Source organism: Ambystoma mexicanum, chromosome 2q (assembly GCF_040938575.1).
Source record: "Ambystoma mexicanum isolate Mex_15411 chromosome 2q, UKY_AmexF1_1, whole genome shotgun sequence".
NCBI classification, from domain to species: domain Eukaryota; kingdom Metazoa; phylum Chordata; class Amphibia; order Caudata; family Ambystomatidae; genus Ambystoma; species Ambystoma mexicanum.
In genome coordinates, this window is record NC_090924.1 from 894,190,133 (window position 1) to 894,214,063 (window position 23,931).

A 23,931-nucleotide genomic window follows, 5' to 3' on the forward strand; every position below is an offset into this window, starting at 1 on the left:
CTGCTATCCTGCCTCTTCTACTCCGCTGCAATGACCAGCGTGAAGAAGGGACTTCATGTAATTCCCTTCTCACTACATCCATGGTGGCCATTTTGTTTTGTAATTTTTAAGTTGAGAAACAGCAACAGCGTAATTTCTCAACTTAAAAAGAAATACTGTTTGCAACCCGGAAAGCATGACCGGGTGCTGATAGCTATAAACCCCCAGGCGGATGGGCATTACCTGGCAAGTAATGGCGCCAGGGCTCATGTTAAGGCCCTTGCTCTGCTCTGGCCTATCACCATTATCTGACTGAAAATGTCCGCTCAAGTTGGGATTTATTGCTTAATCAATCCAGTTGGAAAAGGAAAGTCCAAACTGACAGATCTCAATAGAGATGTCACGGGAAAATTAAATCCCAAACCTTGCAGAGGCCCAATAAATGAGGATAATGAATTCCAGGAATTACACACCTTGATTTAAGTGGATAGCAAAATTCCAGACTACAAACTTTGATGGGAGAGAATAATCCATTTCCATACTTAGTCCAGAACTTTTCATGATTTTTTGTTTACTACTATGCTTAATGAAATACAGTATTATTATTTACCAGTCTCTTTTTTGGTCTCTCTATTTTGCTCTTATGAGTAAGTTGTGTTCAGAAGGGCTATTTAATAAGGATATCTTTAGATACCAGCCTAGAATAAGTATGAGGATTTAATTTCTGATTTACTATACCGCTTTTTGGATTCTTTGTTTTTCATGATAAAATCCCAGGAAAAACTAAAGAACTTAATTGAACTAGATACTACAATTCCCGATTAAATGGTCTACGTAGAGAAATATAAGAAGTCAAGTTAACAGGCCTTGACAGAAGAGTATAATAGGATTTCTGGGTGACAGGCTTTGACAGAAGTGAATGATAAAATCCAAGGAGGAGAGGTCGACGGAAGATTATGATAAGATCCAAGGCTCAAACGCCTTAACAGAGGAGTGCAATAAGATCCCAGGCTGACAGGTCTCGACAGAAAAGTACAATAAGATTCCAGGCTGACCGTTCGTGACAGAAGAGTACAATAAGATCCCAGGTTGACAGGTCTCGACAGAATAGTAGAATACGATTCCAGGCTGACAGTTCTTGACAGAGGAGTACAATGAGATCCCAGACTGACCGGTCTCAACAGAAGAATACAATAAAATCCCATGCTAACACGCCTTGACAAAAGAGTACAATATGATCCCAGGCTGACTGGTCTCGACAGAAGAGGCTGACTGGTCTCGACAGAAGAGTTCAATAAGATATCAGGCTGACTCGTCTCGACAGAAGAGTACAATAAGATCCCAGGCTAACAGTTCTTGACAGGAGAGTATAATAAGATCCTGGGCCATCAGATCTCGACAGAAGAGTCCAATAAGATCCCAGGCTAATACGCCTTGACATACGAGTACAATAATCCCAGGCTGACTGGTCTCGACAGAAGAGTACAATAAGATCCCAGGCTAACACACCTTGACATAAGAGTTTAATAAGATCCCAGGCTGACAGTTCTCAACAGAAGAGTACAATAAGATCTGAGGCAGTTAGGTCTTTACAGAAGCTTACAATAAGATCCCAGCCTAATATGCCTTGACAGAGGAGTACAATAAACCCAGGCTGACAAGTCTTGACAGAACAGTACAATAAGATTACAGGTTAACACACCTTGACTGAAGAATACAATAAGATATCAGGCTGACTGGTCTCGACAGAAGAGTACAATAAGATATCAGGCGGACTGGTCTCGACAGAAGTGTACAATAAGATCCCAGCCTAAACACAATGACAGAGGAGTACAATAAGATATCAGGCTGACTGGTCTCGACAGAAGCGTACAATAAGATATCAGGCTGACTGGTCTCAACAGAAGAGTACAATAAGATCCCAGGCTAAAACACCTTCACATAAGAGTGTAATACGATTCTAGGCTCACCGGTCTCAATAGAAGAGTACAATAAGAACCCAGGCTAACACACCTTGGCTGAAGAGTACAATAAGATATCAGGCTGACTGGTCTCGACAGAAGAGTACAATAAGATATCAGGCGGACTGGTCTCGACAGAAGTGTGCAATAAGATCCCAGCCTAAAACACAATGACAGAGGAGTACAATAAGATATCAGGCTGACTGGTCTCGACAGAAGAGTACAATAAGATATCAGGTTGACTGGTCTCAACAGAAGAGTACAATAAGATCCCAGGCTAAAACACCTTGACATAAGAGTCTAATACGATTCTAGGCTCACTGGTCTCAATAGACGAGTACAATAAGAACCCAGGCTAACACACCTTGGCTGAAGAGTACAATAAGATATCAGGCTGACTGGTCTCGACAGAAGAGTACAATAGGATCACAGGCTAACACAACTTGACAGAAAAGTACAATAAGATATCAGGTTGACTGGTCTCGACAGAAGAGTACAATAAGATATCAGGCTGACTGGTCTCAACAGAAGAGTACAATAAGATCCCAGGCTAAAACACCTTGACATAAGAGTGTAATACGATTCCAGGCTCACCAGTCTCAATAGAAGAGTACAATAAGAACCCAGGCTAACACACCTTGACAAAAAAGCACAATAAGATCCCAGGCTGACTGGTCTCGACATAAGAGTATAAGATCGCAGGCTACAAGGTCTCCACGGAAGAGTACAATAAGATCCCAGGCTAACACGCCCTGACAGAAGAATACAATAAGATCCCAGGCTAACACACCTTCACATGAGAGTTTAATAAGATTCCAGGTGGACCGGTTTCGACAGAAGAGTATAATAAGATCATACGATGACAGGCCCAGACAGAGAGTATAATAAAATCCTGGGCTAGTAGGCCCTGTTGAAGAGTTGACAAAATCTCAGGTGCCTAGGCCTTAATTCAATACGATATTAATATTCCACAAAGTTGCGCTTTGATCTAAATCAATAACAATATTCCAGATCTACAGGCCTTGGTCGAAGTGCAAACTAATAGCCCACCCAAAAAGCCTGGCGGGAAGAAGAAAAGTTACAGAGCATTTTGATTATTGTGAGATAGTAAGCTGTCAGTCGTTAATGGCACATACCAGTACAGAGCTAAGTGCTACGCATACTAGAAACCGGGAACATGAAATTAGGGGGAACCAAGGACTCCCTTGGTTGCTTATGTCACAGAAACAGTAACACTGGTGTTGTGTACAGGCCACCTTCACAGACTAAGTGGTTGGATACCTAGAGAGTGAAAAACATTAATAAAGTAGAAAGTAAAGTTGAGCTACCTACCTCTCATGCTAGCATTAGACATGAGCATCCCTAACAATTCTGCAGCGAGGAGCAGGGACTGTCCTAGAATCGCTTCAGGAACCGCCGATCAAGCAACCAGTGACATTCCTCAACCCAAACAGACAAATTCAGTCGCAGCTCTTACAACCAAAGACTGTTACAGACAGTACGATATGTGGCACAATAAAGAGAGCTCCCAATAAGGACAATACCAGAGCCCCACACACCAAACTGAAGGGAAGCCCTGGATTTCTAAAAAGGCAGTTTTGAAAAAATTATGAATTAGGGATTAAGTGATGAGACAGTTATGAACGAGTGGAAATAAACTGATTTACTGTAGAGGATGTCTGCTGTGCAAACTAACAAAGCAAGACAAGAAAGAGGCCACACTTGCAAAGGTACAATCATCATATCAGGGCTGAGAGATGCAGGGAATGTAGTCAGACACCCAACGGATAACGCCAGAGGGGTGATTTAGGGTAAAGTGTTCTTACAGCACCAACATGGAGATGTGTCTGTGTTCATGCTTAGCTACCATCCCACATACAATGAGCTGGTGACAGCCTTCCTCTGCAGCCTGGGAGATGTCATAGGACGGACTCTCTCTGGCCTGCCACTCTTGCATTATGCAGAGTGAAGAATATTTTTGAGATCTTCAAGGTTATCGAGGGGATCTGCACCCCACCAGCCCTGAACATGCGGATCTCCACCGGAGGCACAGCCATGCAAGTCATAGAGGCTCATTATGAGTTCCCGGGTATCCCGCCGGTAATTCCGGTGGGATACCAGGGAACTACCGTAACGGCTCTGCTGCCCGGTATTACTGGTGGGGTATTAGAGGCCACAGAGATGCCAATAAATCCCCATTCCCATGGAATCTCACAGGACTCCATGGGATGGGGATGCCGCAATCACCAGTAACACCGGTGCCGGTGATTGTGGCAACCTGCTGGTGGATCACAGCCCCAACCGGCAGACTTGTAGTTTGCCATCCAGAAAGGTGCTGGTAAACGTTACTACTGGAACCTTATTTCCAGACCATCAAACATGTAATGAGCCCCATTATCCTGGAAGAAGCCTTTCCAGACTGCCGGTTCAGGATCAGTCAGAGTGGATACCAGAAAGTTCTCTTTAAATATGTATTTATATGTGTTTTGATAATAATGTTTACATTTACACATACAGACATTAAAAAACATGTTCTAGCTTGTATAAAAATATAGTTTCCATGTTAACATCAAACTCTTAACAAAGGTTAACTGTCCCAACACAACAGACAGAAATATGTGAAGAATTGCTTATGCTTATCAATATGACTGGCTTTAGAAAGGATGTATCCACATCTTGCAGACGCATATATTAAGATGAACCAGACCAAACCTTAAAAGCTTCCAATTTATCTGTGTGTTTGTAAGATGACTGTTGAGTTGGAGCTAGGCACCAGCCGACTGCTGTAGCCATGGTAAGCACTAGTCATGGACTATGCCGCAAGTCTACAACTGTTGGCTACAACTCCCATTCACTCTACCCAGCACAGCTAATGGCGAGGAGTCGTGGGAGTAATAGTCCATCCGCTCTAGCCAGCACAGCTAATGGTGAGGAGTCGTGGGAGTAATAGCCCATCCACTCTAGCCACCACAGCTAATCGCGAGGAGTCGTGGGAGTAATGGCCCATCCAGTCTAGCCAGCACAGGTAATGGTGAGGAGTCATGGGAGTAATAGCCCATCCACTACACAGTTAATGGTGAGGAGTCGTGGGAGTAATAGTCCATCCACTCTAGCCAGCACAGGAAATGGCGAGGAGTCGTGGGAGTAATAGTCCATCCACTCTAGACAGCACAGGTAATGACGAGGAGTCGTGGGAGTAATAGCCCATTCACTCTAGCCAGCAGAGGTAATGGTGAGGAGTCGTGGGAGTAATAGCCATCCACTCTAGCCAGCAGAGGTAATGGCGAAGAGTCATGGGAGTAATAGCCCATCCACTTTAGCCAGCACAAGTAATGGCGAGGAGTCGTGGGAGTAATAGCCCATCCACTCTAGCCAGCACAGTTAATAGCAGTGAGTCATGGGAGTAATAGCCCATCCGCTATAGCCAGCAAAGGTAATGGCGGGGAGTCATGGAAGTAATAGCCCATCCACTCTAGCCAGCACAGTTAATAGCGGGGAGTCATGGGAGTAATAGCCCATCTGCTCTAGCCAGCACAGGTAATGGCGGCGAGTCATGGGAGTAATAGCCCATCCGCTCTAGCCAGCACAGCTAATGGCGAGGAGTCGTGGGAGTAATAGCCCATCCACTCTAGCCACCACAGCTAATGGCGAGGAGTCACGGGAGTAATAGCCCATCCACTACCATCTACTCTAGCCAGCACAGTTAATGGTGAGGAGTCGTGGAAGTAATAGTCCATCCACTCTAGCCTGCACAGGTAATGGTGAGGAGTCGTGGGAGTAATAGTCCATCCACTCTAGCCAGCACAGGTAATGGCGAGGAGTCGTGGGAGTAATAGTCCATCCACTCAAGCCAGCACAGGTAATGGCGAGGAGTCATGGGAGTAGTAGCCCATCCACTACCATCTGCTCTAGCCAGCACAGCTAATGGCGAGGAGTCATGGGAGTAATAGCCCATCCACTCTAGCCACCACAGCTAATGGCGAGGAGTCGTGGGAGTAATAGCCCATCCAGTCTAGCCAGCACAGGTAATGGCGTGGAGTCATGGGAGTAATAGCCTATCCACTACACAGTTAATGGTGAGGAGTTGTGGGAGTAATAGTCCATCCACTCTAGCCAGCACAGGTAATGGCGAGGAGTCGTGGGAGTAATAGCCCATCCAATCTAGACAGCACAGGTAATGACGAGGAGTCGTGGGAGTAATAACCCATCCACTCTAGCCAGCAGAGGTAATGGCGAGGAGTCGTGGGAGTAATAGTCCATTCACTCTAGCCAGCAGAGGTAATGGCGAGGAGTTGTGGGAGTAATAGCCCATCCACTCTAGCCAGCAGAGGTAATGGCAAGGAGTCGTGGGAGTAATAGCCCATCCACTCGAGCCAGCACAGTTAATAGCAGTGAGTCATGGGAGTAATAGCCCATCCGCTCTAGCCAGCACAGGTAATGGCGGCGAGTGATGGGAGTAATAGCCCATCCGCTCTAGCCAGCACAGCTAATGGCGAGGAGTCGTGGGAGTAATAGCCCATCCACTTAAGCCACCACAGCTAATGGCGAGGAGTCATGGGAGTAATAGCCCATCAACTACCATCCACTCTAGCTAGCACAGTTAATGGTGAGGAGTCGTGGGAGTAATAGTCCATCCACTCTAGCCTGCACACGTAATGGCGAGGAGTCGTGGGAGTAATAGTCCATCCACTCTAGCCAGCACAGGTAATGGCGAGGAGTCGTGGGAGTAATAGTCCATCCACTACCATCCACTCTAGCCAGCACAGTTAATGGAGAGGAGTCGTGGGAGTAATAGTCCATCCACTCTAGCCAGCACAGGTAATGGCGAGGAGTCGTGGGAGTAATAGCCCATCCGCTCTAGCCAGCACAGGTAATGGCGAGGAGTCGTGGGAGTAATAGCCTATCCGCTCTAGCCAGTGCAGCTAATGGCGAGGAGTCGTGGGAGTAATAGCCCATCCGCTCTAGCCAGCACAGGTAATGGCGAGGAGTCATGGGAGTAATAGCCCATCCACTCTAGCCAGCACAGTTAATAGCGGGGAGTCATGGGAGTAATAGCCCATCCGCTCTAGCCAGCACTGGTAATGGCGGTGAGTTATGGGAGTAATAGCCCCTCCGCTCTAGCCAGCACAGCTAATGGCAAGGAGTCGCGGGAGTAATAGCACATCCACTCTAGCCACCACAACTAATGGCGAGGAGGCGTGGGAGTAATAGCCCATCAACTCTAGCCAGCACAGGTAATGGCGAGGAGTCATGGGAGTAATAGCCCATCCACTACCATCCACTCTAGCCAGCAAAGTTAATGGCGAGGAGTCATGGAAGTAATAGCCCATCCGCTCTAGCCAGCACAGGTAATGGCGAGGAGTCTTGGGAGTAATAGCCCATCCACTCTAGCCAGCACAGGTAATGGCGAGGAGTCGTGGGAGTAATATCCCATCCACTCTAGCCAGCACAGGTAATGGCGAGGAGTCGTGGAAGTAAAATCTCATCCACTCTAGCCATCACAGGTAATGGCGGGAGTCTTGGGGCTCTAGCCAGCACAGGTAACTGCGAGGCGTCGTGGGAGTAATAGCCCATCCACTCTAGCCAGCACAGGTAATAGCGAGGAGTCGTGGGAGTAATATCCCATCCACACCAGCCAGCAGAGTTAATGGCGAGGAGTCGTGGGAGTAATGGGCCATCCGCTCTAGCCAGCACAGCTAATGGCGAGGAGTCGTGGGAGTAATAGCCCATCCGCTCTAGCCAGCACAGTTAATGGCGAGGAGTCGTGGGAGTAATAGCCCACCCGCTCTAGCCAGCACAGCTAATGGCGAGGAGTCATGGGAGTAATAGCCCATCCGCTCTAGCCAGTACAGCTAATGGCGAGGAGTCTGTGGGAGTAATAGCACATCCACTCTAGCCACCACAACTAATGGCGAGAAGTCGTGGGAATAATATCCCATCCACTCTAGCCAGCACAGGTAATGGCGAGGAGTCGTGGGAGTAATATCCCATCCACTCTAGCCAGCACAGGTAATGGCGAGGAGTCGTGGGAGTAAAAGCTCATCCACTCTAGCCATCACAGGTAATGGCGGGAGTCTTTGGGCTCTAGCCAGCACAGGTAACTGCGAGGAGTCGTGGGAGTAATATCCCATCCACTCATGGCAAGGAGTCTTCGGACTCCAGCCAGCACAGGTAATGGCGAGGAGTCTTGGGACTCTAGCCAGCACAGGTAATGGCAAGGAGTCTTGGGACTCTAGCCAGCACAGGTAATGGTGAGGAATCGTGGGAGTAATAGCCCATCCACTCTAGCCAGCACAGGTAATGGCGAGAAGTCGTGGGAGTAATAGCCCATCCACTCTAGCCATCACAGGTAATGGCGAGAAGTCTTGGGACTCTAGCCAGCACAGGTAATGGCGAGGAGTCGTGGGAGTAATAGTCCAAAACATTTGAAGAACTGCACTGTGCAGAACCCGCCATAGGTTCACAAGACTGTAAAGGAAGAAGACGAGCATGCGACAGGCCTGATTTGCTACATTATGTCACCGTAGCTCTCAACATTTTGTGCACCCAGGATGGCTGCAAACACCCGATTTTGTTTTGAGCGAGTAAGAGCCCATTGAAGTCTATGGGCTTGTAAAGGGTTTGACAGGTGAGTAAAATGATAACATGGCGGGTGACACCCCCCAAAAGCGTTGAGTGACGCGAGTACATTTCATTTATTTATTAATTTTTTGATTTGGAAAGCGCAGTAGCAGCCCAAAGGCATTGAGGCGCTGTTGCAAGAAAGTGTCTTAGTTACATGACATGGACGATGCTTGCTTGTGGTGGTCGCTTTTAGCTGCTGACAACGTCCATACGGAAGTTAGTGCATCCCCCAAAACTCTATCATTGTGTGCAAAGTTAGGCTTGTGCAAGGCCTTCGGGCTGACAGGATGTGTTTACATAATACCACCTGGCTGGGTGGCAGGGGCGTGCCCGAGCACTGGCATCAGGCACATAGCATGAACACCGTTTTATGACGTTTTATGTGAGTGCACCTTGGAAATGGCTCCGCTGCAGAACAGCCTTGTGCACTGGACTTCAATAAGGAAAACAAGCCTGTGCGGGTATCCACTCTTACACGGCAAGCCCTCCATTACTGCCGAGTAAAGCCCTGTGTGAATCCACAGACTTTCTGGGATATATTGTAGTTTAGCTCTCAGCTACTTCAGGGGCACAGTACACTAAGGTCCAGCCAATCCTAGGAGCCCCGAGACCACTGCAGTGGGGAAACTGGCACAGCATAGCAGCTGTATGAGATAACATAGCAGAGCAAGGCACACCACTGATCCACAGCACGCACACTTTAGTGGAACTCCCCCATGATCAGCTACACTGGCTCCTATTGGGTGCAGTTTCTGGCACACACTGCTTTGACATAAACCAAACGGCTCTAGGGGATAAAAATCAGCTCTGGGTCGTTGCAACTCACTAACTGGAACCTCGTCAGGTCTCTTGGCTTCGGGCGGCTGAGAAAGGCTATTGCTGTGCGTCGAACATATACATTCCAGTGTCCAATTAAAGAAAACCTATTCTGCAGATAGATTGATTTCAGCAGACATTTGTAATTCGTCACCTGGAATTTCGCAAGAGCCAACTTGAACTCGGCCCCGAAAGTGCAGCAGGCTAGATTACTACTGAATGTTGCCGGTCACAGCAGGAAACTGCTCATTTCTTGACAACAAAATGAGGGTAAAATGAGTATCAGACATTCTAAGTCATGGGAGGATAGCTGAGGGGCAACACGCTCGCCTTGGAAGCAACAGAGCAACACAGGTTCGATCCCCGGGTCCGTGCTTAGAAACCTCTGGGTATTAAATAACCAATTATATCATATCATAAGGAAGACCACTCTACATTGCAATCTCTGTAATGGCACCTGGCACCAGTAACCATATACAATTGTATTCAATAAATGCATAGTCGCATCACATGTTTTAAAAGGACTCGTCAATGCTTATCCGACTGAAAGTTTAATGGCGCCCATCAGGCAGCAGAAAATACATTTCTTAATGGTGCAGTTTTCATGTGCAGACCCAACCTAAGGGAACGCCATACCAGTGCTGCTATGCCTTGTGTTCTAGGCGGACGGTCGGGAGCTGGTACAACACAAAGCACTGCAATCTCACCATACTCTCTCCTCCCAACCCACCAAACCCACCCACTCTCTTCCAGGTCCACCACAGCACCCGGAGACAAGCACATGGCCGCGGTGCACGGTACAGAGCTCAGGGTACCTCCAATCTGCAACCTCAACACAAAGCACTGCAATCTCACCGTACTCTCTCCTCCCAACCCACCAAACCCACCCACTCTCTTCCAGGTCCACCACAGCACCCGGAGACCATGCACATTGCCGCGGTGCACGGTACAGAGCTCAGGGTACCTCCAATCTGCAACCTCAACACAAAGCACTGCAATCTCACTGTACTCTCTCCTCCCAACCCACCAAACCCACCCACTCTCTTCCAGGTCCACCACAGCACCCGGAGACAAGCACATGGCCGCGGTGCACGGTACAGAGCTCAGGGTACCTCCAATCTGCAACCTCAACACAAAGCACTGCAATCTCACCATACTCTCTCCTCCCAACCCACCAAACCCACCCACTCTCTTCCAGGTCCACCACAGCACCCGGAGACAAGCACATGGCCGCGGTGCACGGTACAGAGCTCAGGGTACCTCCAATCTGCAACCTCAACACAAAGCACTGCAATCTCACCGTACTCTCTCCTCCCAACCCACCAAACCCACCCACTCTCTTCCAGGTCCACCACAGCACCCGGAGACCATGCACATTGCCGCTGTGCACAGCACCTAGTAACATAACAATGGAGTTGTGACACAATAAAGCAGGTTTGACAGGCGCTTGCACTGAGCACCTTTTTATTTTGGGGGAAACAAATGACCCTGGATATACCTACTCCCTATTACTGCCTTTTTAGTGATCCCTACAGGGCCCCTCCTCTGCACACCCTGGTAAATCTTCAAGCTTCCCAGCAACATATTCTTTCTACTAGATCCGGTTGTGGCATACAGCCTTTTTGACATCGCCTAGTTAAAAATTCTGAACGAAAACAATAACCCGCTCTGGAATTGTCCCTATAACAGTTTCTTTCAATTAATGCCCTTAAAACTCATATGCTGGGAATGCAATCCAGCAGGAGCTGTTGTGGCTGGTGAAATGAAATTGCCATCAGAGTTAACTCATCACGCACAAAAACAATGCCCCCACATTCCGTCTGGATATGGCAATACATGACATCCGCCTGCCTTTGATCCAGCCCGAGACAGCCCCTAAACCTTTCTTAAATCAGTGACTGCTTGCAACAAATACCACACAAGTTCCCGTAATGGACCAGCCCATTTAATCACCCGCCGGTTAAATAAGCGCACTTTTCATTATTTCGCCGGACAACAACAGCATCTGCGTTACAAGAGCTAAAACAAAGGACCAGGCGGTCCATAAACGCCCACCCCTCAGCCCCCCTCGGGGCTATAGGGTGGAAAGACAATGAATCAGTGAAGCAGAGACCGACCTGAAGCGGCCCGGGCAGCCAGAGGGCCCGTCTGCCCCTCCTGCCTGCACTCGCTGCCCACTGCAGCACACGAGCAGAAAGTTAGAATAAAGAGAGCAGAAACTCACCCTCACGTCCCCATTCACCGGTCTCGGGGTGTGATTGAACGCCTGCGCGGGGTCCTTGTTGTACACTTTGAGGAGGCAGCGGTCCTGGATACTCCTGCAACGAGAAAGAAGAGCCAAATCAGATGAAAGCAGCTTGGATTTAGCCATTCCCTTTGCCAGCCCTCATGGAGTCAGGTAACAGGGAGCTCAACTCCCAGCGCAACATGGCTGCTGCTGCAGCTGCGAGAAGAGAGAGAGAGGAATGCGGCTTTAAACCCGGAAAATGTAAACAACCCCAAAAAGCACACTTCGCAGCATGGCTGCTCCCACGGGGCGGAATAATCCCGCTTTCAACCCAGCTTCAGAGCTGTGCCAAGTATCAGGTAGTGCCTTCCGCAGTCCAGCGCCGGGACACTCACACTCACACCGAGCTCCAGTATGTGTCAGGCACCCGCCAGGTCTGGCTCACACGCATTGCAAGCATTAGACACACACACACACACGCGCACGCACGCACACACACACACGGGGCTGCATTCCAACACAACCAGGCGAGCTACACACCCCAGCAGGAGCACACCAGCCCTTTGTTCAGCAAAGGCACTCGAAGGCTTCCACACACAACGTTCCAAATTCCAGCTGGCTGGAGGCATTTGACTTTAATGGGTGAACTCGCGCTGCAACATCTTGTTTTCGTTTTTCGTTCCAGAAACTATTTTAAAACCGTAAACAGATCACTGGCTGGCTTTCGCCACAGATTTCAGATAACAGGTCGCATTGAACTCGTAAGCCCATTGGAGCATACTCTGACTGTCTGCCTGATTCATGCAATTATTTGCGGGAAAAACACAGATTTGCCCGCCTTTCTGCCCGAAAATCCCCATACTTCAAACAGGGATTTTCGGGCAGAAAGTCGCAAAAATCTGCGTTTTTCACGCAAATAATTCCATGAATCAGGTTTTGATGCGTTTTATTGCTAACGTAAGAGGAACTTGCTCAGAGAGTGCGATCGAGATCTTTGAAATGTACACACAGCGTTGCACGCTGCATTCCACCCACCAAATGACAAACATGTGGCAGCAAAAACCTACCTCCTTCCGCTGAAAGCCCAGAGTACAGGTCCTTGCGCGGCATCAAACTCGCAGACACTGAACGCCTTGGGGCACGGCACCCGGTCTCCTAGCGGTGGTCTCGGGAGGCTTGCGAGGGAGCCCGAATTCCTCTGCTCCAGGTGCAGCTACGGCTCGGCGGGACTGCCCCACCTTTCTCCCCTGGAGAATCGCACTAGTCAGAACTTGCAGGGGAGACCAGAAATGGTGCATAACGGATGAGGAGGCGAAAACGCCCCCTTTCAACAAGCCTACCATACCACTAGATTGGCACCACGCCCAGCTGAAGATGTGTGGTGGCCCATTTCAACATGGTGGTTGGAGCCGCCCCTTGCTTAGAAGTAAAAAACAGTCCGAGGCACCATTGGGGTGCATGAATTATAATAGAGACAAAGAAATACAGCCGGGTGTTAATAGCCGCTGAATATCATGAGACGGCCAGCCAGCAGGAAGCTGAAACACAAAACGCACACTGAAAAGTTATGAATCCTTCTTTGTCAGCAAGTGGCTGATGTGGAGGAACCGGTGTTAAAAGGCAGGGAGGTGATAACACTTTTGTTTACCCCGAGGGAAGTGACAGCTGGAAGGGCTCCAGCAAAGACAGCTTGTAAGGCAAGAGCTTCAAAGCGCACATTTAAAGCCCCAGAATGCAAGTAATATGGAAAGGAATATATTGCTGCATTATAAGATTGCCGACTGGCAACACGGGGGCAGTTGCTGGGGCCCCTCTTGAGGCCCCTTTCAACTGAAAAGTTTGAATGTCCCAACGCCATCCCTGCTTGGCAGAACCACAAGGTGTGTGGGGAAACCTAGCACAGTAGAAACCCTTGGAAAGTGATCCTATAAATTGTGTTTTATAAAAAGGGGCAGCTAGGTTGTGATGCAGGTTTCGTAGGTGTTACGGCCACTCATAAAGAAGCACGCAGACACAGAGCTTGACAGGGTACAGTCTACTTCATTCACTGCGTACCCCAAACTCAGGACCACTGTGTAATAACCGCTCCCCTGATCCCTGGTATTTCTGTCCTTATTTTCCCAGCTTTAATCTTAGCCCTTGTCCCTATAGTGATGAAGGGAGGACACAATATCTCCTCTGGACTTGAGAGAAAATCTTATGCCTTCTTCTCCTCACTCCTCGACCGACCTTGCAGGACATTTAGTCACTCGGCGAGAGTATCCAGATCTTGCTTCGTCTATGTTCTCTCTGTGGAATGGAATCATCTCAGGACTGTATTCATCGTCCAATGGCTCTCTGTCCCCAGAAAATTCAGCTTCAACTATCACAGTTCAGGCCGAAGGTCACAGAGCGAATCCGAAACGTGAGGAATTTGCAGTAGTTATATTTCCTTCTCGTTCGGCGGTGGCCACAGAACCCGTAATTTCAGTGATCATCAGAGGTCGATGCTCTAAACCGGACATAGCCTTCTGCTGTACCCCTAACACCAAATCTCCCTTTTGAAATGGGGTAACAAGAGCTTCCCCATTGGTTACCGTTCCTTTTCATGTTACTGCTCCAGAGTGTATCTTTCCCCCCGGAGGCCATGTGCATCTTTTGAGGTCCTCATATTCTCTGTGCTGTGTGGTCTTCAAGTTCTTGCAGCTCTGCCAAACTTTAGTTGAGTTACGCACCTCTCTGTATTATGAGTGGCTTTGGGGATAACCTCTGAGTATCTGGCACAGAGCTTGACCTACTGATCCTCTGGTAAAATGACATATTGGTAGAGTTCTCTTTAGATGAGTCACCAAGGGTTCCACTAAACCTTTCCCTTGAGACCACATTTGACATCATAACTACTGTGAGGCGATCCATTGTCTGGCTTAACAATATAAGGCATGCCATAGGTTTAAACATCTTGTCAAGTGCTGGAATGACAGAGGTTGCCACTGTTGACTGAATTGCTTGAAGTCCTGAACATCTGAAAAACTTGTCAAAAATCACTATGACACAGGCAACTGCGTGAATGGGTTCAAATCGATCAAACGCCACTTCTTCCCAAATGGATGCTGACCCCTCCGTTATTTGTAATGGTTCAGGATATGCTTGAGATGCCATTTTTTGACACCCTTTGCACTTTGTGGAGATGCATCAGCTGACAGCGTGTGGATAACAATGAAGTATGCTAATCTGCGTGACACTCGGAATTCCACCTGAGCTTGGAGGTCTTGATGCAAAATGTCCATGGGGTACCCAGTCAAAACACTAATGCAATCAATGATACGGTGAATGGGGCTCTAATGAGGGTGGCCGTCAGACTTCAATTTAACCACCTTTGCATAAGGATAAAATCATTGAAGATGGGCTGACAACAGAAGGCAGTACAGCCTGAAAAAAAATCAAGAGCCCAAACAAATGGATGGACAATGTAGAGGAGCAGGTGAACGCTTTCTCACTAGTATTCGCCACCTCACCACTGACATACTACTGCATCGAGTGTATGGGAGACTATGCACTCAGACAGCCATATAGAATGTACCTTCGCACTGAATGTGTGGAAGGATGCCGCATGGAAGGATGTCAGCATGCACCCATGGACATCATGGAGCATTAAGTGAAATCTGACGAGGACAGAGTGATGTCATAAGAAGATATATGAACCTATGCTGAAACGATATGAACATACTTTAGAGAGATAATGCAATTGAAACATCAAGAAAATATGTACCTAAAGCTAAAGTAATCATGGATATAAAGAAGAATGAAGTAACCTGCTGGTTAGTAACTGTAAATTCGCAGTAACGCAAGATAGATGAGACATATAGAAGCTTGCTATAGAGGAATATATACTGTGGCAAGAACGTCCATGATAGGAAAATGAACACTGGCTCATGATGCATTCAACCAGGCTACCTCAGAGACAGACCAAGGCTGCAGAATCAGGAGACGCTGGAAATACAGCTCGTGTGCAAAACAGCAATGAGTCGAGGTTGGCCTACGTCACAGGGGTGCACAACTGATTTCTCTGGAGGGGCGATTGTATCACAACGCTCTCATCCAGTGGGCCAGACTGTGTATGGGGATGAGTAGATGGCAGGGGCGCGTTGGTGCACACATGTGAGTTAAAAAACATAAAACATGGGTTTTGAAGGGCACTTTTGATTTATTCTGCTTTTAAACTGTAAACTGTGTGATACACTCCATTACCAATTTCATTTATTTGTATTATAAGACTTGAATCATGTTTTAAATAGGTGTCATGCTGCAAAGACCAAACTGACTTCATCATTAAACTCAGGTGAATTGGAGGACCATAAATAATGTCCTGAAGAGCCACATTTGGCCCGCGGGCCGTATGTTGTGCACCACTGCCCTAAGACAATGATACTCTTCTAAGGAATAATTGCAAGTCACAAGGGGAGTTACACGGATAAGCCCTGAATGTCAGACATTCCTATTTGATTAAGGAAGAAGAAAACATCTGCAACAGCCAAAGTATTGGACCATTAAAAGTGTATAAAGTCTATACAAGATAGAGTGAGCAAGTCTCTAGAGGCCAAGAGTAGCACCATCATCTTGCATAATTGAAGCAAATAGCAGTAAATAAGAGGCTGAAATTGACACATTTGTGGTCTCTTCACATGTGACTCCGAAGTTGACGACACAGACTATTCATAGGAGCCTCAGATGAAGATAGTAGTGTTCTCACAGTCTCTCAAATGTTCCAGGACAGTGAGCAGCCAGCAAGGACAACTACAGACAGAAGATTTTGGCTTATGGCCGACCGATGAGGGATGATGGATTAATTGTGAGAACGGGGAGAAATCTGACGCAATTCAAATCACCTAGGTTTCGTTTCACGTGCATGCTGCTAGAGAGCCGAAAGTCCAGGGCTGGGATAGTATACCAACCAAACAGTGGGCCCATGGGGCAACCTGCTATACAATGTTGCATAGACCAATCCGCTGCTATTATGTCTGCTATAATCAGTACTATACGTCTTTAGAGGCAGTTCAAGGCGTGTCCTACAGATAAGGTGCAGCCAATTACGTATTAATTCTTACATCGGGTGTCATTACGAGTTGGGCGGTAAGGGTTTACCGGCACCGTTAAGGATGCCGGTGTCAGTAAACCCTTACCGCCCTATTCCGAGGTCCCTTAGCGGGTGCCAGCAGGAATAGATGGTCTGACCAGCCGTTCTCTGTGGGACCCGTTAAGGGACCTTGGAGCTAATAACGGGCCCGCAATTTGCAGGCCCGTTATTAGCGCCTTCCCCATTCCCATTGAGCCCTATGGGGCTCAAATGGGAAAGGGGAATGGTATACTGAATGGGGATTTACCGGGTCCGCATAGGTCGGAATGTCTCGGTAAGTCCCCATTCAGTCAGACCGGACCTGGGTTTGGAGGCTATCTCCAAACTCGTAATGACCCTCATAGTCTATATATAGAAGTATGTTCCCTTAACCAATCCATTCCTTCGATAGGTTTTATGATTTCCCCATATGATGATATCATAGATGATGCATATTGGGGTATAAAACCTCTGTGTAATGAAGTTACTGTGTGAGCGTGCATGCATCAGTCAGATACCTGTCAGTTCTCCCTGCTTTATTAAATGAGAATAAAGTATTACTTTGCCATATTCCTTCAGACTGTCCGGTTATGCCGTCTGAGATCTTTCTTTGTAATTCCATCTAGCACAAGAGACACTTCAAGGTGCTAGAGCACACCTTCAACAATCTTACATAGCAAAATTACCGATTATTAACATAATAAGGCAGCTGGAGGCCCAAGGCAGACCGTGTCAACTATCAATCTCAAAACCAGAGAAAAAGCTGATTTCTCCAGTGAGAATGGATACAATCTCAGAAATAGATGAAGAAGGTCTTGTGAGACCATGTGCTAGCTTGGAAGCTGAAATAGCAGCCCTGTAGGCGGTCGAGGCTACACTTGTACGAGAGTTCGAACGACAAGTTTAACTGTTACAAGATCAGAAAACCAAAAGTAAGTACATAAAGAAAACGCACTTTTGCTTATCCTGAACAGCACAAGTGCTGCTAATGTAATGAGCACCAATCACACCTAGTTGCTTGGATTTAAGTCACTTAGGCATACAAACATTTGTTTTACTTCTACTCCTGCACTTACACCTATTTGCGCCTTCTGTTTGGTTCTTAAGTCTCTTGTAAAATGTTATAACAAATTAGCATTGGAAGTTGTTAACCACACAGAGCTGCTCATTTTGATTAACATGCAGTCTGGTGTGTTATCTAAAGTTAATGAAAAGAATTTAAAAGAAGGCCCGAAACATCCCTAGTAAGTAGAGGAAGATCTAGCGGTCTTATCAAATGCTTCAGTAGTAAGCAGCCTTCAAGAAGCTGCACCCAAACATGATTTCCATGTGTACAGCAAGGGCAGGCCTTGGACACAATTCCTCTGTGGACCAACAGGAACACATGAATATGTTAAAAGGTTTGGATGCGAGTACTGTGTCTAAGGCCATATCGGAAGCCAGTGCCCAGATGGTGGGTTATGCACCACCTTTCCCTTCCTTCATCTGAGCATATTGCTCACGATGAAACCGCTGCAAATGATTTGGTGGCACAAGGTCACAGGGATATTTTAGAGATAACACAAAGAGAACGGCAGCCAGAAAAGTGTCAGTTTTAAAGTATTGCCCAGAGTCAGGTTGCCCCGTTCAAGACGATGATTGGTTATAGCTTCTGAGTATATTGCAAGGCTTGATATGATATGATATGGAATTTATAACGTGCCTATAGACAAGTGTTTCAAGGCTTGGATACAGATTCTTCCTAACTCTTGTGTATCACTCATTAAACACGAAGGATCATAGAGATGTTTTAACAGACGGTGCCTTACTGGGTCAGTCGCGGCCTGTCAATATTTTTCTCCTTCAGGAAGTTTGGAATTTGACTCCCCCTCTTCCGTTCTTCTGCAACCAGAATGAAAGGAATCTCGTGGAGGACTTATGGGTGGGTTATTGATAGGTGTCAGGTATGAATATTTACTGGAAGGATCTAGCATTAGACCGGTGTGGCAGTCGAGCTAACTATTGAGGGTGAAAAAAGGAATGTAAGAGGCGGTTTTGCTGATACATGTCTATGGCCCGCTGGCACCTCAAAACACAACCAAGTTACTAACGTTTGCAGTGGAGTTACTGGAAGAGGTGGCTGTGAATAACCCCTTTGACCTGTTTTTAATAGCAGAGAATTTGAATGACACATGTCCTTTGCTATCCATGAGTGAAGTCACAGACCAGTGCAGTAATGACAACACCCCAGAGGGTAATATAAAACAAAAAGCGCACAATCAATTATCTAGGCTATGGTCTGCAACTTAAATGAGTGGCGATGTGTTATGGTTAATGGCAGGGTAAAAGGAGATACATTTAGGAATTTTACAAGGAATTGGTCTTCTCCCCACTTTTTCTGAGCGTTTAATTGACTATTGTTTTGCCAACACATCAGGTAATAAAAAATGTGTTGACTCTCATGCAATACTTAGTTTGCAATTGAAAAAGAAACGTCATCTATTACTTGAAATTTACAGTGGAAAGGTTAATGTGGTTTTGGGTTGCAATCGGCTGAACTGGTCCAGTAAAAAACAATAAATGAGAAATTAGAGATGTCTTTTTCAGATAGAAATCTGGCACCCTCAGACTTGCTGATTCCGAAATATATGAAGGTTAAACACACGATGAAGAAGACATTAAGGGAAATAGATCAGAATATTCCAGTCCAGAACACAGAGCAAAACCTATGACCCAATAATAGTGAACTGGACAAAAGAATACTCAGACAGGTAATACTCCATCATTTACAAGTTTCAAATATATCAATAAATGCATATTCAAATAGGAAACATATTTGAAAATAGTCTTACAAGAATTGTTCATGCCATTACAGAAACCAATTTAGAACAAGACAATGGCAGCATATGCTGCAGTGAATGCAGTATAATGACAGAAAGACATTCTGGAGTCTTGTGAATAGCTTATCATCACACACTGAGGAAGCCGTTTTCGACCCCATTTGTGAGGCTGCATGGGCAAGACACGCAACGGACCGCTAAATGCTACATCAAGCTGGGGATGAAGAGAGAACAAGAGTACAATATGCGTGATGGTGATGGAGCAATATCTGCCTACCATAAGGCAAACGGAGTATAGCACAGGGGAAACCTGGTTGTCTTGGAACCAAGAGCACACGGAGCAAGAGAGGTTCACATCCCGGAGCGTGTTTAGAAACCAAACTCGTATCGGTATTTAGCGCGTTATAATAAACCAATGAATACAAACTACAAATGAGTGGATAGAAATCTTCAAGGCACCTGACCCTGTTGGGCCTCAATGATTGTTTCAGAAGATACGGGTGTCGGTATGGGTGAGGATAATATGTGACCTTTTCAAATGGATTTTGAGGGCTGGCATAATTCTGTCAACATGTTTAGAACGTATCTTGGCTTCCATACATAAGAAGGGCTGTAGAACAGACCGAATACATTGTAAATTAAGAGCAATATTTATTTATTTTTCCTAATTTATTTATATAGTGCCAAAGCCTGCATGCATCAGGGTGCACACAGACACAAAAGTACTTGCTAGAATAGGACAACACAAATATCATCAGTGAGTAAAATAAACAACAGGATCTTTTTCCTTAGAGGTTACCAAGTGTGTCACGTACAAAGTAGGCGCTAGCAGGATGTTACTCCAATAAGAAAGTCTTGAAATGCTTCCTGTAAACACTGGAAGCGATTTTCTAATCGCAATTCTATGGGAAGGGTGTTCCATGCCTGAGCTGCAACGACGTGGAAGGAACAGCCAAGGACCTTTGTTCTTTTAAATCTGGGGACCTCCAGTGGTCCTTTGGAGCTAGATCGAAGTGATCTAGATGGTGCTTTTTCATTTGCTTTTTGAGGTAGCCAAGCGCACATACATAAATACATCGATGGGCCGAACAGAGTTTTAGATTTTATTCTAGTAGGCACCGTGAGCCAGTGAAGCTTTTCCTGGCCTCAGCACGTGGTCCCTTGTAGCAATGTCACAAACTGTTCTAACCGCCTCATTCTGGCGGACTTGAAGCCTATTCAGGCATTTCTTGTTGGCACCAGCTAAGAGGGTATTACAATAATCAATGCGCAGAATAATGATTGCCCTAACTATGGGCTCTCGGTTTTTGAGTGACAAGAGAAGTTTGAGGTTTCTTAGTACCCATAGGTGGTACTGTGCCGTGCCCTAATCACTCCATCTACTTGAGCGTCGGATCCAAGAGACGCCTGTAAGTAGATTCCAAGCATTTTGACCTTCTCAATAACATCTATGCAGATACCATTGATATTCAGGCTTTTATAATCTGGACTAAATTTGGCTCTGGCTTGAGTGGAGCCAGAAATTAACAGCTCGCTTTTAGTGCTATATAAGGACATCCAATTTTTGGACATCCATTTTTTAACTAGTTCGTAGATACAATCAAGTTTGGCTAAGTCTGTACTGTAGCATCCACTCAGCTCCTTCATGAGCTGAGTATCCTCCACGTAGTTTGTAAAATGTGATCCTACATTTGTTAAAGGATTGCAGAAGTCTGATGATAAATTAAACAGTGTTGGCGATAAACAGGCTGCTTGTGGGACTCCGCAGAAAATTTGCTCATTTGCTGAGCTGGCATCACCCCAACACAGACAAGATCGTCCATTACTCAGAAATGACTGGATCCAATTAATTGCTTCTCTTGAGCAATCCTCGATCAAGACTAGCTTGTTCATGAGACACCCATGGTCCAAAAGGATCAGCAGCCCTGACCCACCTCTCTCCAGAGTGCCCAACATGTGGGTTTGCAGACCTAACCAAGCACTCTCAGTTCCATGGCGGCTCTAAAACCCGACTGATTGGGGTGAAAAAAAACAGAGCATTCGAGATGTAATTGGAGTTGATTAGTTGCCATTTTATCCACAATCTTCAATAGGAATTGGGTGTTAGTAATAGGTTACAGATTGCTGGTGTCTCTTGGATTTTGCCAGATTATTTTATCAAAGGGGTGACTAGGACATGCTTGAGAGAGTCAGGTACAGAGCTATGACAAAAAGATGCATTCACGAAGCGTCTCAAGAAAGAAATGAATATTTAATACCAGTTTGGATGAAATTATGTCTCCTGGACAGGTGGTTAGGCGCATATTATTATTATTTTTTATAACTCTGTTTATTAAGTTTTAAACAACACAACAACAAAACAAACATGAGTCATAGGCATAAATTTGACCAGGGCAGTATGGCATTTTCAAAGCCAAGAGGAGCCCTGCAGGGCCGAGAGCCGTCAGACATTTGTGGGATGAGGCAGGTAACCAATGCTAACAGCGGTACATATCTACTTACATTAACGAATTTCAGTGAGCATCAAGCCATTTACCCCATATTTTTTCGAATTTGCGGGGGCAGCCCTGTGCGTTATATATCCGGCGTTCCGAGGCCGCGCACCTGTCCAGCTCATTACTCCAGCGGTTCAGAGATAGTGACTCGGCAGAGCCCCAGCTAGCCGCGATCAGTCTTTTGCCGGTCCCAAATGCTATCGCCAACATTTTCTTTTCGTATTTTGAAAGGTCCACTTCACCCCTGATGCCTAATAGTATCATTTTGGGATCCCTAGGGATTGGTGTCGCCAGGGTAGCAGAGATCATGTTAATACATCCCTCCCAGAAGATCTGTAACACCCGGCAGTCCCAAATCATATGGTAGAAGGTGGCAGGTTCCGTTTTGCATCTAAGGCATGTCTATTCTTCCAGTCCCCCCCATGTGGCCATGGCAGTGCGTGAACGGTATGAGCAGTGAAGGATTCTCAGTTGTATTAGCCTGAGTTTAGATTCTATACCAATTTCTCTAGGGGACATCAATGCCTCAACCCAGTCTTCTGGTTCCAGTTGGCCTATATCCCTTTCCCATTTCTCCTTGAGCCCGTCGAGCTGAGTAGCCCCGAAGGAGTTAAGGGCTTGATAGAGCGTGGAAGTGACCTTAGAAGGAATGCATTGTGGGAGGATATTGGTCTCAACAGGAGTACAGGGGGGGTATAGTTGTCGTATCAGGGAATTGGGTGCGGATGCGTGGGCCAGCTGCGCATGTCGAAACCGGTCCATGGGTGCGAGGTCGAATTGCTCTTGCATGGCCTCGAAGTCGAGGATGTGACCCCCTTGTATCACGTGTGCCAATGTGTTTATCCCTTTTGCGTGCCAGTGATCGAAGGAGCCATCCTTACTATTTCCGGAAGGAGCGCGTTGTGCCATAGGGGTTGAGACAGTGTTGGCTTTCCTTTCCAGCCAATTAGTTTGTGCGCCTCCCGCCAGGCCTGGCAAATATGGTGTGTCATTCTGGGTAACCTCGGGGGTTGGTTGTGGGTGGCATACAGGATCTGCAGTGGGGTTAGCCGGGCCATGTTCTCTATTTCAATGCAGATGTGGGGGAGTGTGGGGTCTGTGTGTATCCATTCGTTTACTACTCCGATCTGTGCTGCAAGGTAATAGGTGCGTATGCAGGGTAAACCAATGCCTCCCTCCCAAACAGATCGCTGCAGCGTATGAAGGGCGATTCTGGGTTTCTTCCCGCCCCACAGCAGCGTGCGAAGGTGTCTGTCAATAAGTGGGATGGTGTCTTGGGGAATGACCAGTGTGGCATTTTGGAGTGCGTACAGCAGTCTGGGGAGGGTCATCATCTTAAACAGAGAAGTTCTGCCCATAAGTGATAGGGGGAGTGCTTGCCAGTGGGAGGTATCTCTATTGAACCGGTCAATTACTGGTTGTAGTTTAAGTTGAAGGAACCTACCAAGTGTCGGGTCGAGCCGTATACCCAGGTATTTAAATTCCCTAATAGAGACATGATATGGGCAGGTCTCCGGGATCGCAAACTCGCCGGCCTGTATCGGGAAGTAAATGGTTTTGGCTTCATTCACCTTTAGGCCCGCAAAGCTTTGGTATTCCCTAAGAATGAGGGAGACAATCGGGCAGGAAGTGCGTGGGTTACTGAGGTATATGAGGAGGTCATCCGCGTAGAGCGATAGTCGGTCCCCCCCCCTCCCGGCCAGGCAAATCCCGACCAGTTAGTGCTAGCCCTAAGCTCAGTTGCGAGTGGCTCGATGGCCAGGAGGAAAAGAAGCAGGGAGAGCGGGCACCCCTGTCTCGTACCTCGGCCCAAGGGAAATGATTCAGAAGACCTGCCGTTCACCCTTAGCATGGCCTCCGGAAGTGCATAGAGAAGTTTAACCCATGATATAAATGTTTGCCCCAGGTTCATCCGAGC

At 46.8% G+C, this 23,931-nt stretch overlaps 1 protein-coding gene across 15 annotated transcripts in view; it reads right to left on the reverse strand.

Moving 5' to 3' along the window:
* KIAA1217 (KIAA1217 ortholog) overlaps positions 1-23,931 on the reverse strand; it is a 1,682,267-nt gene that overhangs the window by 427,313 nt on the left and 1,231,023 nt on the right. For 12 of the 15 annotated variants that reach the window (XM_069648169.1, XM_069648165.1, XM_069648167.1 and 9 more), the window contains one exon: positions 11,605-11,698. In XM_069648169.1, coding sequence (XP_069504270.1) covers positions 11,605-11,698 — 94 coding nt within the window. Of the gene's footprint in view, positions 1-11,604; positions 11,699-11,877; positions 11,899-12,002; positions 12,070-12,674; positions 12,847-23,931 lie in introns of those variants that run through there. The other 3 variants (XM_069648176.1, XM_069648177.1, XM_069648178.1) reach the window with 3 other exon arrangements.